The sequence below is a fragment of the Grampus griseus genome, assembly GCF_964374135.1.
Source record: "Grampus griseus genome assembly, chromosome: 8".
NCBI lineage: Eukaryota > Metazoa > Chordata > Mammalia > Artiodactyla > Delphinidae > Grampus > Grampus griseus.
In genome coordinates, this window is record NC_139002.1 from 30,726,808 (window position 1) to 30,742,532 (window position 15,725).

A 15,725-nucleotide genomic window follows, 5' to 3' on the forward strand; every position below is an offset into this window, starting at 1 on the left:
TGGAACAGATACCACTGGTGGCCCCAAGACACTTTAATGTGGATCCTGAAGAATGAATATACATTTTTCATTACATAGCCATGTATTTATTTTAATATGCAGACAAAAATAATGACCCACTAAGCTATGATTTTATGGATATGATAGCTTATAATGAGGCAAAACTTTTAGAGTAAATTTAAAGAAAAACACAAAAATGATATTAGAGGTGGCACTAAGATTTGGCAAAAATCATGACAGAGGTAGAAGGATTAATGAAAGTCAGAAAACTAGGGCTAGACCAGGTCCAGAGTCTCTCGTATCCCAGTACTTTCCAGTAAAACTGATCTGTGCAACTTCATACAGACTTCTGTTAAAGCCATCTTAAGGTGTCCCATAAGATGTTTCTTTATTAATTAACCCCATTCCATCATAATTGGTGCACAGAAGATGCTAAATAAGATCTTTGAAATAGATGAATGCATAAATACATGAATGAATGCATACATGAAAGAATAAATAATTGCTGCCTAGCCCCAGGGAGCAGAGATGTGCTCACATTGAGGGGAAGATTAAAAATAAGACCTCAGACTCATACTTGGTCTTTTGCTAGCCCCTGGCTCACCTGCTACATTCTGACAGGTTTCAGAGAAGGATCCTATTTGTCCCATGATGCCGCTGGGCAGTGTCTACACAGGGTGGGGAGTTACCTCATACCCCACCTGTGGACGGGGACCTTCTAAGCCAAGGTTCTCAAATCTTGGGCCTGAATGAAAATTAAGGGAAACTATGGTGTTAAGAAAATAGTGTACAAGGCAGCTTAGCAAAGGTAGAAGGGAACCCCACTGAACCTGGGAGAGCCACCCCCAAATGAATGCCTGTCAGTACAGGTGATGAACAGCCATAGGGCATGGATGTCAGCAATTCTGTCCTCTGCTTGGGGAGAAGGGTGTGTGTATAACCCAGAGCACTTTATGACCAGCAGGATCAAGTACCAAAGTCTATTTTTTAAAAAGTCTGTGGAGTACTCTGTGATCTGCAGATATAATAACGTCTTTCTCAAACAGGATAGAAATGAATTGAAGAAAACAACTGTTTACATTTTGGATGTGTCTCCTTTGCCCATGTTCTATTTAATGTTAATCATAAGCTTGCAACACCGAACAATCTCAAATAATATGCTTGGAGTCACCATTTGTGATGATTGCTCAGATTATTCACTGATAATCAAGAGGATGTTATGAAATGTGAGTCAGACAGCCTCTGGCTTTCTGGAAGTGCCAGAACCCTATATATATAGACGGAACTTCCTAGTTGAGACATTGGAGCAGCAGAGAGGTGGGAGCCATCAGATTCCTTAAGCTGAGAAGGAAGACAGAGGCCAGCATGCCCAGACTGCCTTTGCTGCTGCTGCTGCTTCTCTGGGGCGTGGGGTCTCACAGCTTCCCAGCAGCGACTTCAGAAACACAAGAGCAAGATGTGGAGACAGTGCAGGTAAATGCTGAATTTCACATGCCCCAAATGCAAAAGCCTTTATTTACATTTTCCCACAGTATAACAGAGTAACAGCAGTATAATAGAGTTTATTTAAGGATGGATGCCCTACAAAGATAAATTTTTGTCAGAAAGGGCACTATCCCCAAAAATGTATCTATCCATGCATAGACTCTCCTTTTCCAGTTAGAAATGATAGGGAACTAAAAGAACAATATGCAAATTTGTCTCTACAAATTATAATTCTGACTTCATAATAACTAATGGTAGGGAAATTTCTACTCCAAAATTACAGTTTCCACAAATAATAAGAATAATAAGGACCATGCAATCTAAACACAATTTTAAAAGTAGTTCTGTGTTTCAGCTATAACTTTATACTGTCAATATTTAGAAAAATTAGAAAGATTTCCCATCCAGTGTTTCAATAATTTTATCTTTCATCAGAAATACCTGGAAAACTACTACAACCTGAAGAGTGATGCGAAGCAAGTTGAAAGACAGAGAAACAATGACCCAGTAGTTGAAAAACTAAAGCAAATGCAAAAGTTCTTTGGGCTGAAGGTGACAGGGAAACCAGATGCTGAAACCCTGAATGTGATGAAGCAGCCCAGATGTGGGGTGCCTGACATGGCTCAGTTTGTTCTTACTCAGGGGAGCCCGCGGTGGGAGGACACACACCTGACCTACAGGTAATTAGACTGAGCACCAGAGTGGGAATGCTATTTCCCATCAGAGCCATCAGAAATGAAATCCGATGTGTCTGTATTTTATTTCCTTTGAAGGATTGAAAACTACACACCAGATCTGTCAAGAGCAGCTGTGGACCATGCCATTGAGAAAGCCTTTCAACTCTGGAGCAGTGTGTCACCCTTGAGCTTCACCAAGGTCTCTGAGGGTCAAGCAGACATAATGATATCCTTTGTCAGGGGAGGTAAGCTCTTCTTGTAGCATGAAAGTATTCTCACCTTAACTTCCCCCTGCCTTTGAATCTCTTCAGCTTTGCAACTAGATCTCCTTGTTTGAGAAAAGTGTTTATTTTATGGACTTAAGAATGAAAACTATATTGCATTTGCTGCAAATCTGTTGGCCTCTTAGCAAAGCTAATGCTTACTCTCCTGGGTTAGCCTAAGTAAGAACCAAGAGGAACTTTTGTTGAATTTTGTTTCTTGCAGATCATCGTGACAATTCTCCCTTTGATGGACCGGGTGGAAACCTCGCTCATGCTTTTCAACCAGGCCCACATATCGGAGGGGATATCCATTTTGATGAAGATGAAAGGTGGACCAACAATTTCAGAGGTAAGTCAGCTCATCTTGCCTCTCTCAACCCTTCTCCCCCCACCCACTTTCTTGGTTCATTGTAATATTGGTTGACTTAACTGAAAGAATGCATTAAAAAAGTATGCATTTTTCTGCTACCACTTAGAAAATTAATGGTGCATTTAGAAAATGTAAGAGAAGAATTATTTCTGTTAGTAAGAACATCTTATTGGCTACAAATAGGCTACTCTGAAATTTCTAGTAAGTAAATGTTGAAAATCTTAATGTTTTCCTTGTGGGCATCTACATAGAATCTTTTTTATTGGAAGAAGACACCAAAGTGTAATAATGTTAGTAAGATATGTGGAAATCAAGAGAAGAGAGGTTGTATATATTTTCCAAAATTTCCAGCATTAAACATGTATCAATCTGTAAATAGGAAAAAAAATGTGTTAATAGAAGACTATTTCTTCTCTGTGAAATAATATGTGCCATCTAGCCACTGACAAGACTGACTAATCTGTGCTAGACTCTTGGTTGGCTGAATTTGCTTTTTAATTGTAATCATAGAGTTTAGGCTTTAACTCGTCTCTTCACTATTAATAAATGCATTCTTCTTACCTTCAGAAAATTATTTTATACATTTCAAAAAGCTATTGAGAAAATAAGAACATTAATCCTTTAGAGTTATAGATTACTTCTTAATTAAATGTCTCAAAACTGAAAATATTTCAAATAATTGCAAATGGGTTTATTATCCATTTTAGATTATAACTTGTATCGTGTGGCAGCTCATGAATTGGGCCATTCCCTTGGACTTGCTCATTCTACTGACATTGGGGCTTTGATGTACCCCAACTACATCTTCAGTGGTGATGTTCAGCTATCTCAGGATGACATCAGTGGGATCCAGGCCATCTATGGTGAGTATAAAGAAAAACATTATAGACAAGGGGTCATTAGAACAGCCATTGGCTTTATCCTTTAAGAAGCTTTCATTGGTTATGTAGTTTTCCAAAGCCAGGTGGAACTAACTCCAGATCTCTTGTTCCTTTAGGACCTTCCCAAAATCCCACTCAGCCAATTGGCCCGCAAACCCCACAAGTGTGTGATAGTAAGCTAACTTTTGATGCTATAACTACAATCCGGGGAGAATTGATGTTCTTTAAAGACAGGTAAGACATCAGTTCTTCTTTGTGTTATGTATGTGTAATAACAGGACTCACTGCTATGGGTACATATGGGCCACTACTATGCTTCACACATTGTTTATCTTACATTTGTTTACATACATTATTATAATTATAGTTGAGTGTAAACAATTGCTTGCTCTTGCACAACATAATGAACTTATAACAACCTTTTCCCCAGCATGTATTCTGTCATTTGATTCTCATAAAAATTACCATTGAAGTAGAAAATCAGTAAATATAATTCCATTTTACAGATCAGTAAAGTAAAGCAGAGAGAAGGAAAGAGATCCTTCAGGGCACAGAGTTTCTTGGCAACAAAGCGGTAATTGGTCTTCTGACCTCTACTCCAGGCCTCTTCTCATTTTTGTCACTCTTTAGAATGATAAGTATGTCAGTATTTTATTAGGAGAAATCAGTCCTTTTCATAGCACCATCATGCTGAGAAGGATTGTGTAGACCCCTTTTAAGTATCATCCTGGAAAAGACAGCCCTTCCAAAGCCTGTGGTCATAATAGGACTCTGTCTCCACCCCTTTACCCTGGGAGGGGGCAAAGAAAGATAGGAGCCATTGCAGGGAGAATCCCCGAGAATTCATGAGGACCCTGTCTGTTGAGGGTCAGGGGATATGGGCAGTCACAATGTGCTTCCCTCCTCAGAGGAGGATCCTAGAACTCCCTCAGCAGTGTGTGGCCTCAGGAAGGCTAAGGTCCCCTCACACACAAGGAATAGACCTGCTCTGCATACAGTTCTGATTCCTAAAGGACAAGGCAAAATAATAATACAGTCATTTTCTGAATAATACAGTCTGCCGCACATAGAAAGTAAGGATGCTCTAAAGGCTCCCTTCTCCTCACCTCTCTTCTTGGAGTGTCACTGGAACTGTTTTACCACTTTGTGATCATATCTACCCCAGAAAGCAGTGTATTGGCTCCTAATGCTTCCCATCCTGTGCTTTACTATTTCTGAGTATAAAAGATAAGGATGGATATAAACCATACAGGGTGTGGCTCAGTGCTGGGGAGTGCTAGGAAAGACTTGGTTTTAAAGGAAAGCTGTCAATATAGCAGGATGTGCTTATCAAAGCAAGTATTTGAAGGATGACTCCAAAGAACAGGAAAAAGTCTAGGATTTGCAAGAACTGAAAGGACACTGAGATCATTTAAATGTCACCAGGTCATGAAGCCACAGAAGGTTAAGTCTAGAAACAGTAATAGTAACTGACTTGCCCAGGGTCTCACAGCCAGGCAGAGGCAGGACTGGATCGAGAAGTCAGATTTGACTTCCAAGGCCAGAGTCTTCCCTGTGGCCTGGAATTGGGAAAACTCTTCTGTCGGCCCATGTGACAGTCTATGCTTTGTCGTTACCCCAGTCAACTTTGTAAACCACCAACCAAAGGAAGACAAAGGGAGTAGCTGCTAGATCTGAGTTTAAAGTTAACCTTTGCCTCTTAACAGTTGCATGGCCTTGGACACCTCCCTTCGCCTCCCTGACCTCAATTGCTAATCTGTGAGATGAAAGCAATGTTCTCTTGTAGGATATTTGTGAGGTAGGGCATGATGTAGGTAAAGTGTGCGCTAAATGTAGGATGTTAGTGCTGTGTCCTAGGCCCTGGTGTGCTTGCCAAAGATGATTGTTACATTTCGAGAATTTTGCAAGCTGGTTGTTAAACCGCATTATTAAAAGTTAAATTATTAACTTTAGAGTTAAATTATACAACTTACAATTGTATTTAAACCAAAGGTAATAAAAGTAATCAGAATTCATCCCTTTGTAATTGTTTTGCTGCATTTTACTATTTATTTATGTTCCTGAGGCAGTTTATGCCTAATGTATCCGTAGAGTGGAAACGCTATACAGTGGTGCACCACCGCAAATCTCTTGATTTGCAGTGGTTGTAATATTTCCACCATGAAAATAAGCAAATGCTACAAACCAGGACTCCTCCCCAGCCCCATCGTGGAGAGCCAGATGTTAAACATTTATGAGCACACTACTAGTGCCAGCAATAGAAGGACCTGAATGACAGCCAGAGCTTGCTATGGATTAGATAAAAACATTTTTCCTTCTTTCAAATCAGGTTCTACATGCGCACAAATCCCTTCTACCCAGAAGCTGAGCTCAATTTCATTTCTGTTTTCTGGCCCCATCTGCCAAATGGACTTCAGGCTGCTTATGAGGTTGCCGATAGAGATGAAGTTCGGTTTTTCAAAGGTAATGTTTCCAATTATCTTTCAGTTTTTATGCATTAAAGTTTCTTCTGCTTTTGGGCTGATATATGAGACTACTAGCTACTTTATTTCCATAGACTTAGGAAAATCTAGCAAATCAATGGGAGTCTATCACTTTAGTTAAGAATTGCATGGTGCATGTCTGAATAAATTTTAAGTGAATAGCATATGACTGGAGATACATATTTTATGGCCTGTTCGTGAATGTAGACTTATGTAGCTGTTTTCTGTGCAAACTGTTTATGTATTTTAAACCCTCTCCACATTCTTGGGGTGCTCAGGAGTAAAACTGAGAAGATGGAACAGAAACATTTGAGTTGGATGGTTTCCTAGAGCCTATTTTATACTAATAACTCTCCTGAGAGAGGAGGCCCCACAGGGCAGCCAGATGGGGGTGCTGCATCCTTGATGTCAGAGTATGGTCTTCAGACCAGCAGCACTGACACTGTCCTGGGGTCTGTTAGAAATTCAGAGTCTCACTTAACCATAATACTGACAAAGTTCATCCATATTGTCAGATCCTATTCCAGACCTTCTCGAAGTTTAACAAGATTGCCAGGCAATTCGTACGTACATTAAAGTGTGAGAAGTCCTGAACTACCATGAATAGAATGGGGTAAACTTCTTTGATTCTATCAGAATGAAACATGCTCCAGTGATCAGCTCCTGACTTTGAAGACACCATGCCAAACATCAGTATTTCTCCAAATGTATGTTTGGCATAGTGCAGACAAACATTAAGACACCTGACCCAGTCACACACTCAAGGCAAAGAACTCAATACAGTTCAGATGGGCAAAAAACTTTGAAACGGGCTTTCTAGCCCTTATATAATGAAATTAAATGAGATTTTAGATACACAAAGTTTCAGACTGGTTTTTCCTGAGAGATAAATAAGGATACTTGAGCGAAAAGTACAAGCCTGGCTACAAGACGTAAGACCAGTTTTATATGACATGGAGTTTACTAAGTCTAAATATGCAGAATCTGGACACAGCCTAAATTCAAGTACTTGGAACTGTAGTCAGGTGCAATGATTTCTACCCTGGGTTGCTAGTCATTACAGATTGTGAGTCATTACAACACTCTGGCCTTTAGAATACCCTTGGTGTGAACTTCCACAACCCATGGGCAACCTGGAGAACTGAGGTTTCTTTCACTGAGGTGGCACGATGAACTCTGTAGTCATTTGAACATCTGGCTTTGGAAGGAAGCCCCCAACTCCACAAACCAGTCATTCTCAAAGCTTGCTACATGTTAGACTTGTCTAGGAAATTAAAGAAAAATACTGATTTAATTGGTATGGGGTAGGATACCAACAACGATATTTAAAAAAAAAAATCTCCCTAGATGATTCTAATGTGCAGTCAGGATACTCTTCTAGCACACGAGACTAAGCATTTAGCTGGAAATCCACTTACTGTCTACTGGTGCCCTGGGCAAGTGTTTTCATCTTGTTCCTTGATTTGCAGGTAATAAGTACTGGGCTGTCAAGGGGCAAGATGTGTTATACGGATACCCCAAGTACATCTACAGATCCTTTGGTTTCCCTAGGACTGTGAAGAACATCGACGCTGCTGTTTCTGATGAAGATACTGGGAAAACGTACTTCTTTGTTGCTAACAAATGCTGGAGGTAAAGACTGGGTACAGAAAATGGTAGGGTATCTATTCTTTCTACATAGAGAGAAGTTACTAAATTGAAACATATATAAAAATGAGTCTCATAGTGCCTTGGCTAGCTGCCTTTTCTGGGAATGGCTGTAGCTTGTCCAGCTTCCAAGTTGGTTGACCAATAATCATCACGCAATTCCTGTCCCAGAGATCCAGGGAGAATGTGGACCTGAATTTGAAAACGAAGATGTGAAAAGGAGGGCATTCATCTTCATAGGGCTGCTGTAGCCAACAGGAACTTATCTTTCACTGCATTTGACATTAATAGCACCTACTGGAGAAGTAGAATTAGATGTTGGAGTTCAGAGGGAACTTATAAATCTTCTAGAGCACCCAACATCCTACCTCACATCGTCCCACTTCCTATTTTTACACATGACCTATGGAATTAAAAGGTCTTATTACATTCTTGCTGGTGAATTCCCTGTAATGGTTTTGTGAAGGCTACACATTTAACAAATAGTTCTGACACTTCTAATTATTTTTTTACCAGGTATGATGAATATAAACAATCCATGGATGCAGGTTATCCCAAAATGATAGCAGAAGATTTTCCTGGAATTGGCAGCAAAGTTGATGCTGTTTTCCAGAAAAACGGTAGGTGAATATATACATATTTCCTCTATTTTGTTGCCATGGAATAGCATCAGTATTGTTATTTGGAACAGAAAATACCAAAAATATTTATTCTCACAAATGACTTGGATTTTTGAAGAATTAAAGTTAAACCTAGAAATCACTTGTATAAGGTAATAAGTCTCTTTTGTTTTATTTCTAGGATTTTTCTATTTCTTCCATGGAACAAGGCAATACAAATTTGATACCAAAACTAAGAGAATTTTGACTCTCCAAAAAGCTAATAGCTGGTTCAACTGCAGAAAAAATTGACCACCTGTTAAAAAGTTAAACAGAAAAATATATTTCAGGAGTCCAAGGAAGGTGCTTTCCTGAAGAGACATATATTTAAATAAAATACAGAGTTATGAAGTATAATCTTATTTATACCCCATTCTGCATAATTTTTATGACTTAGAATGTAATGTTTTATGTACTGCTATAATTTAGTTCCACAAATAAGGTCAAATTCATGGCTCCACAGTTCAATTCTCTGCAGATGTGGAAGGAAGGAATAGGCAGTCACATTTGGATAGTCCTGGCCAGTGGATTGTGCCCAGAAGTGACCAATATCACTTCCAGATGGAATCATTGGATTGCTGGTGCAAACTTCTCCAGCGCTATGATGATTGTAAAAGCACATCTTGAGAGAATTTCAACAAGGTTGAAGAAGCCTGAATTCCTGGGCCAACACTCTGAACAGTTACCCTAAACCTCAGTAGATTTTGCTTAAGAAATAAACTTTCATTGTGTTAAGCCACTAAGATTTTAGATTTTGTTAAAGCTGTGTAACCCAGTTTTTCCAGACAAACATTATCTGGTTTATCATGCCTAATTTGGGAGGATGTTAATGGAGGTAGGAGTCCTGTGGGTAGCTTCCAAGCCCTATGAATTTTCTGAGTAGCTCAGAGAGTGCTCAGAGTGTTTTCAGACTTTCCAAATACACAGAGAGTCTTGAGAATATTTTTTGAGTTATTCATGATTCTGAGGCAGGCAGTTCTCAACTCAAGAATTTGGACAGCAGTGTAACCTTCCCTTTGGACAAATCTCTCTCTCCATTAAACATTTTTATATTAAAGTATAACATAAATGCAGAAAAGTGCACATATCATAAATGTTCATGTCAATGAGTTATCACAAAATTAACAACCCCACGTAATTCTCACCCAGCTCAGTAAACAAAACATTACCAGTGTCAGGGAGGGGGATATATCTCCCTTACCCGTTTTGAGCTCTTGTGGCTGAACTAATAATAAAGTTGACACAAGACAGATTAACAGAAGAAAAAGAAAGTTAATTTAATTCATGCACATGGAGGTATCATAGAAATGAGACCTAAGGATTGGCTAAAGCAGGCAGCTTTTATACTTTTTAGATAAAGAAACAATAAATTTGTGAGGAACTGAGAAGATGAAGAAAGTTAATTGGTGAAGAATCTAAAGAGAGTTTGGGCTTGGGGTAGTAAACTAAAACAGTAACAAGGTTTGTATATTCAGTCCTGCATCCCTATCTCTGGAGATAAGGTTGTCCTACTACCACCAGATGCAGGGATGACACTGCTGTCAATCTGATACTGATATGACAGCTGTTTATGATGAGGGCTCTCAAAAAAGTCTTCCTTTCAAATTACCAATTTATAGGATCCAACATCTGGCCATTGATGTGTAGGATCTTATATTCATTTCAAATACTGAGTCAAACCAATAAGCCTTTTTTGTGGCTTAACCAAAGATGCAAGAGACATCTCACAAGAGAGTATGTATCCCTCACATGATCCCATCACTGCTCAACTCTTTCTTAGCTTAGTTCTTCAGAATAAGAGTCTGAAACAGGAATTCTTTGGTGTTGTCATTGTGGGAGGAGTGCTCTCAGGAGAAGAGGAGTGGGGGACATAGTTTAGAACAGGGAAAAAGCTAAAGAATGTGATCTCAGACAGAGCTTGCTTTGATCTTATGAACAAGGAGCTCTGGAGCAAAAACTGAATTACAGTGAGTCCCACCTTGAGGCAAAGGAACTAGACTTTTGCACCTCTGTGTCAATCAGTTATCAGTTGAGGTCTGTTTTGGGGAGAGGAGCATTGCTCCCAGGCAAGATGATCCCATTTGGCAAAGTAACAGGGGACAACTGGAAGTTGTAGCAGTCAACACTTGCAGTATCCATGAGGATGCCGAGGGGGATCTGGGGACAGTACCAACAGCATTCTCTCTATATTCTCTATCTCCCAGAGTAACCACTATGCTGACCTCTAATACCTTAGATTAAATTCACCTATTTTTTAACTAAATTAGAACAACTGTGTATTATTTTGTATCTACCTTATTGTGTTGAACATTATTTATCCACTGGTAATGGGCTTTGTGTTGTTACCATTTGGGGGCTTTTATAAATAATGTTGCACATATGTAGGCATTTCTGTTGATTATATACTGGAGTGCAATTGCTGAGTCATAGAGATTATCAGACACTCTTCAGATTCTTCCTTGGCCTCATCTTTCTTTTATCCCTGACACAGCAGTGGTGACTGGCTTTGTACAGGTTCTAAACCAGCTTCTAAACTAGTAGCTGTTCTCGTTGGGTCTGTGCAGTGTGTTTCTTGCTTCCTTCTCTAGGTTTTTCCATCTTTTCTGTTGATGTTCCATCCAGCTCTGTTATGGAACTCATTCAGAGCTCATGAACATACAATCTAGAAGTGAGAAGAGTAATAATTTGTGGGACAAATATTTTACCAATGTGAGAGTAATGGATGAATAAATGCATTTCCCTTTCTTTCTTCAGAAGGGTGTTTCTAAGACACATTTCCAGTAGTCCCTCAGACAGTCCCATATCGTACAACACATTTCTCATATCTGTATACAGTTGACAATTCATCTGTGTATTGTCTCTCCTGCTTTCCCTGCTTCACTCTCCATGTCTCTCAATCCAGCTCCCTGGATTACACTTAAATTTTGTCTCAGGCTCTGCTTTCTAGGAATGCTAGAGTAAGATAACTTGTGCTGAAATGTGGTAGTGATAACACTTGGTATGTAGTGGCATCACAGTTACTAAGACTTTCATCTGTGGTTGATTGTGAAAAGATGATGAATGGTGAGGTGTTGGGTTATCAGGTGTCTGGGACACTTCAACAGTATGAGAGGGAGGGTAATTTTAAGAAATGTGGAGTGAGCTGGTTAACTGCCCTGGAAATTTGATAAAGAAAGTAATAGGCTCAGAGAAGCCAAATATCAACTCAAGACATACTGTGAAAGCTAACAGACTTTAATGGCAACATTTAAGAAAATCCTCATCTATTGTAGACTATGCCAAAAATCAATCCCAGATCTAACTGCAAAATTGGACACTTTCTAGCTGGAATAATGGGTAAACAAACCTGAAAATCTTGAACATCTAAACTTCTCTGAAAGCTCCACATGGGTAGAAGTATCAATAATATCTCCCTCTTGCCAGAGGAGGACAACTTACCCTTGTGTAGAGAATCAACAAAGACCATATGTGACTCAGCATCTCACAAGATAATGCTCGTCCTCCTCCCAAATTATCTCCCTCACCCCTCATCATTTTCAGGCAAATGACTAAAGTCAGGTCTCAGTTTAGCTCAAATCCTAGCTATAGCAGGAAATCACTAACACACCAAACTTGTTGTGGAGTGATTTGAGAGGAGAGTTTGGAGATTTCCCTTACTTTCTATAAGCCCAGTTGTGCTGAAAAGTATTTTTTATTAAATATAGTTGATGTACAATATTATGTTAGTTTCAAATGTACTATATAGTAATTTGACGTTTGCATACATTATGAAGTGATCACTATAATAAGTCTAGCCATCTGTCCCCATGTAAAGTTATTACAATACTATTGACCATATTTCTTATGCTGTATAATACATCCCTGTAGCTTATGTATTTTATATCTGAAAATTTGTACCTCTTAATCTTCTTCACCTATTTCACCCCTTCCCACCCCTCTCACCTCTGACAACCACCTGTTTGTACTCTGTATCTATGAGTCTGTTTTCATTTTGTTATGCTTGTTTATTTCTTTTTTTTTAGATTCCACATATAGTGAGATCAAATAGTATTTATCATTCTCTGTTTGACTTATTTCACTTAGCCATAATACCCTTTAGATGCATCCACATTGTGGCAAATGGTAATATTTCCCTTTTTTATGACTGAATAATATATCATTACATTTATATACCAGATCTTCTTTATAAATACATCTATTAATGGACACTTAGGTTGCTTCCATTACTTTCCTATTGTACATAATGCTACAATAAACATTGGTGTGCATATACCTTTTTGAATTTGTGTTTTTTCTTTCTTCAGGCAAATACCTAGAAGTGAAATTGCTGTTCTACTTCGCTATCATATATGACAGTTCAATTTTTAATTTTTAAGGAACCTCCATGCTGTTCTCCATAGTGGTTACACAAATTTACACTCTTACCAACAGGGCATGAGGGTTGTCTTTTCTCCATATCCTTGTTATTTATTGTCTCCTGGATGACAGCCATTCTGACAGGTGTGAGTAGTATCTACATGAGGTTTTGATTCACTTGACCCTAATGATTAGTGCTATTGAACATATTTTCATGTGTCTGTGGGCCATCTGCATGTCTTCTCTAGAAAAATGTGTATTCAGGTCCTCTGACAATTTTTAAATTAGGTTGCTTGTTTGTTTGTTTGTTTATGTTGAGTTTTATGACTTCTTTTTAGTTTTTGGATATTAATTCTTTATCGGATATATCATTTGCAAATATATTCTCCCATTCAGTAGGCTGTCTTTTCATTTTGTTAATAGTTTCTTCCCTGTGCAAAAGCTTTTTATTTTGTTGTAGTTCCATTTGTTTATTTTTGTTATTATTTTCCTTGCTGAGAAGACAGTCAAAAGAGTATTGCTAAGATCACTGTCAAAGAGCATACTATGTTTTCTTCTATAAGTTTTATGGTTTCAGGTTTTACATTAGAGAGTTTAATCCATTTTGTGTTTATTTTTGTATATGGTGTGAGAAAGTAGTCTAATTTGATTCTTGTGCATTTAGCTGTCCAGTTTTCCCAATACCATTTTTTGAAAAGACTCTGTTTCCTTCATTGTATATTCTTGCCTCCTTTGTTGTAGATTAATTGATTGAAATTAAAACCAAGACTTCCTGTTTTCCACAACAGTGTCCTAAATGCATTTCTAAAACTAAAAGGCTTCACTGAAATTTTCTTGGGCTTCTTTTTTTGATAGGCAATAAGTTCTGGGCTGTCAGAGGAATTGAGGGGCAAGCAGGTTATCTAAGAGGCATCCACACCTTGGGTTTTCCTCCAACCATAAGGAAAACTGAAGCTGTTTCTGGTAAGGAAAAGAAGAAAACATACTTCTTTGTAGAGGACAAATACTGGAGGTAAGAAGCAATAGGAATGACTTTGTATGGAGCCTAATTAGGAAAATTATTTTCTTTCTTTAAGGATATCCCCCACTACCACAATCAAACTTCCTCTAACTTCAAACTTTCTGATTGTGAGGAAAACAACTTGTAATTATTCAACTTCCCAGATATAACAAAGGACTCTCAGAACGGCTTATCCCTGGGTTATATGTCCAGACACCAAAAGACATCAGGAGAGACAAACTGAGGTCCAGACAATGAGCCACCATAGGAAACCCAGGTGTATCAGGCTATAGAGACAAGGTCTACAGGGCAAGTGTGATAAAGAACCAAAAGCTATTTTAGCCAAATGATTTAATTCACTTTGCATCTTATTTGTATATAGTTCTCATGCATTTAAAGCAGAAAGGCACTTGGGCTCTGTGTGTCTAGGCTTAGAAGATTGACCTCAGACATATGTATGGAACCTTTGTAGAAGAGCATGATGTCCTTGTATCTGGAGAAAATATTGATTTATGTGCTAAGCTTTTAAGTCTAAGAAAGTCACATATTTGTATAGTTATAAAAATATTTAACACTTCCTTATACCACTTGAGAATTTTATCCAGGATTTCACACTGGAACATTAACATGATATCATACTGTTGCATGTAATGGGGGCTCTACATAATGCTGAATTGTATTTTTTTTCACTTGGTACAGATTTGATGAAAATAGCCAGTCCATGGAGCAAGGTTTCCCCAGAATAATAGCTGATGACTTTTCAGGAGTTGAGCTGAAGATTGACGCTGTGTACAGGCATTTGGTAAGGGGACACTCATTGCATTGCCAGTGGGGACACTTTGGGACATTTTATGGTATCAAAATGAAGAGGAGACACAAACCAATTTTTAAATTGTTCAAGCTTATAACCTTTTAACTCTAAACTCTAGAAAATTTTCATTTTCCAATTTATGCTAATTGGGCTTAAATTTTTTTCTTGAATAATTTCCAAGTCTGTTTCATACTTGCACATAAAATCAAAAGATGCTTCTTCACATCATAGCCATTTCAGGTCACTATTTTGGTATAAAAATATAACCAAGTGAGAGCCAGGTTTACTAATGGCTGGTTGTCTTTCTCCCCTGTCTCCTCCTTGTTGTCCATTCTCTCCTATCCCAAGGAGAGATTAAAAGAGCCTTGTCTGGCTTTCTGTTGCAAGCTGCAATTGTCTACATTAAATAATTCATTTGTAAATAAATGTTAGTCCTGTTATATGCTGAAAAGAGACACAATTTGATTCCTGGTAATGAGCGGATGGGAAAGCAAAACATGTACCTGCTTTTAAGGAATTCTGGAGGGAGCTGCCAGGGCTTGACATCATAATGTTCATAAGATTGCTGATCTTGTTACTAAGATAACTTGGCCTTAAAGTATGCAAAGCAGGAAATGGACCTCCAGTGCATTTTATTGTCGGCCTGATTTTCTTGGGTCCAATTGCATCTCAAGCTGTGATTAAGTATCTCGTGGGCGGAAAGGGGATTGGGAAGAAAGAGGGGAATAAACGAAGGTTTTAAAATAATCCTGGAATTTTATCTATTTGAAGGTAGTATAATCTAATGTTTTTAGATCACTGGCTTTGGAGTCAAAAGAATTGGAGTTCTCCCTCCATCTTTTATTAGAGATGTTACCTTTGGAAAATTGCAAAATATTTTTTATATTTAGTTTTGTCTTCATTCATAATACTTCATACTTTTTTGTACAGACAGATGAATAAAACATGTAAAGCACTTAGCACAGTGCCTGGCACAGTACCACTTAATAAATATCACTCATTATTAGCTCACTCTTATTTGAGTTATGCATGTTGGAAAATTAATCTATTTGAAGAATGCCCCATTATTTTCCTCTTTTAAATTCATAGGACT

The 15,725-nt window shown here is 38.3% G+C and overlaps 1 protein-coding gene across 1 annotated transcript; it reads left to right on the plus strand.

Moving 5' to 3' along the window:
* Positions 1-1,365: 1,365 nt before the first annotated feature.
* On the plus strand, positions 1,366-8,717 carry MMP1 (matrix metallopeptidase 1; the record flags this gene model as incomplete). Its single annotated transcript, XM_082659837.1, has 10 exons — positions 1,366-1,473; positions 1,921-2,165; positions 2,259-2,407; positions 2,649-2,774; positions 3,503-3,658; positions 3,793-3,910; positions 6,006-6,139; positions 7,629-7,791; positions 8,323-8,426; positions 8,608-8,717. 10 exons carry the CDS (start codon positions 1,366-1,368, stop codon positions 8,715-8,717), a joined length of 1,413 nt encoding a protein of 470 aa, XP_082515963.1.
* Positions 8,718-15,725: the final 7,008 nt, after the last annotated feature.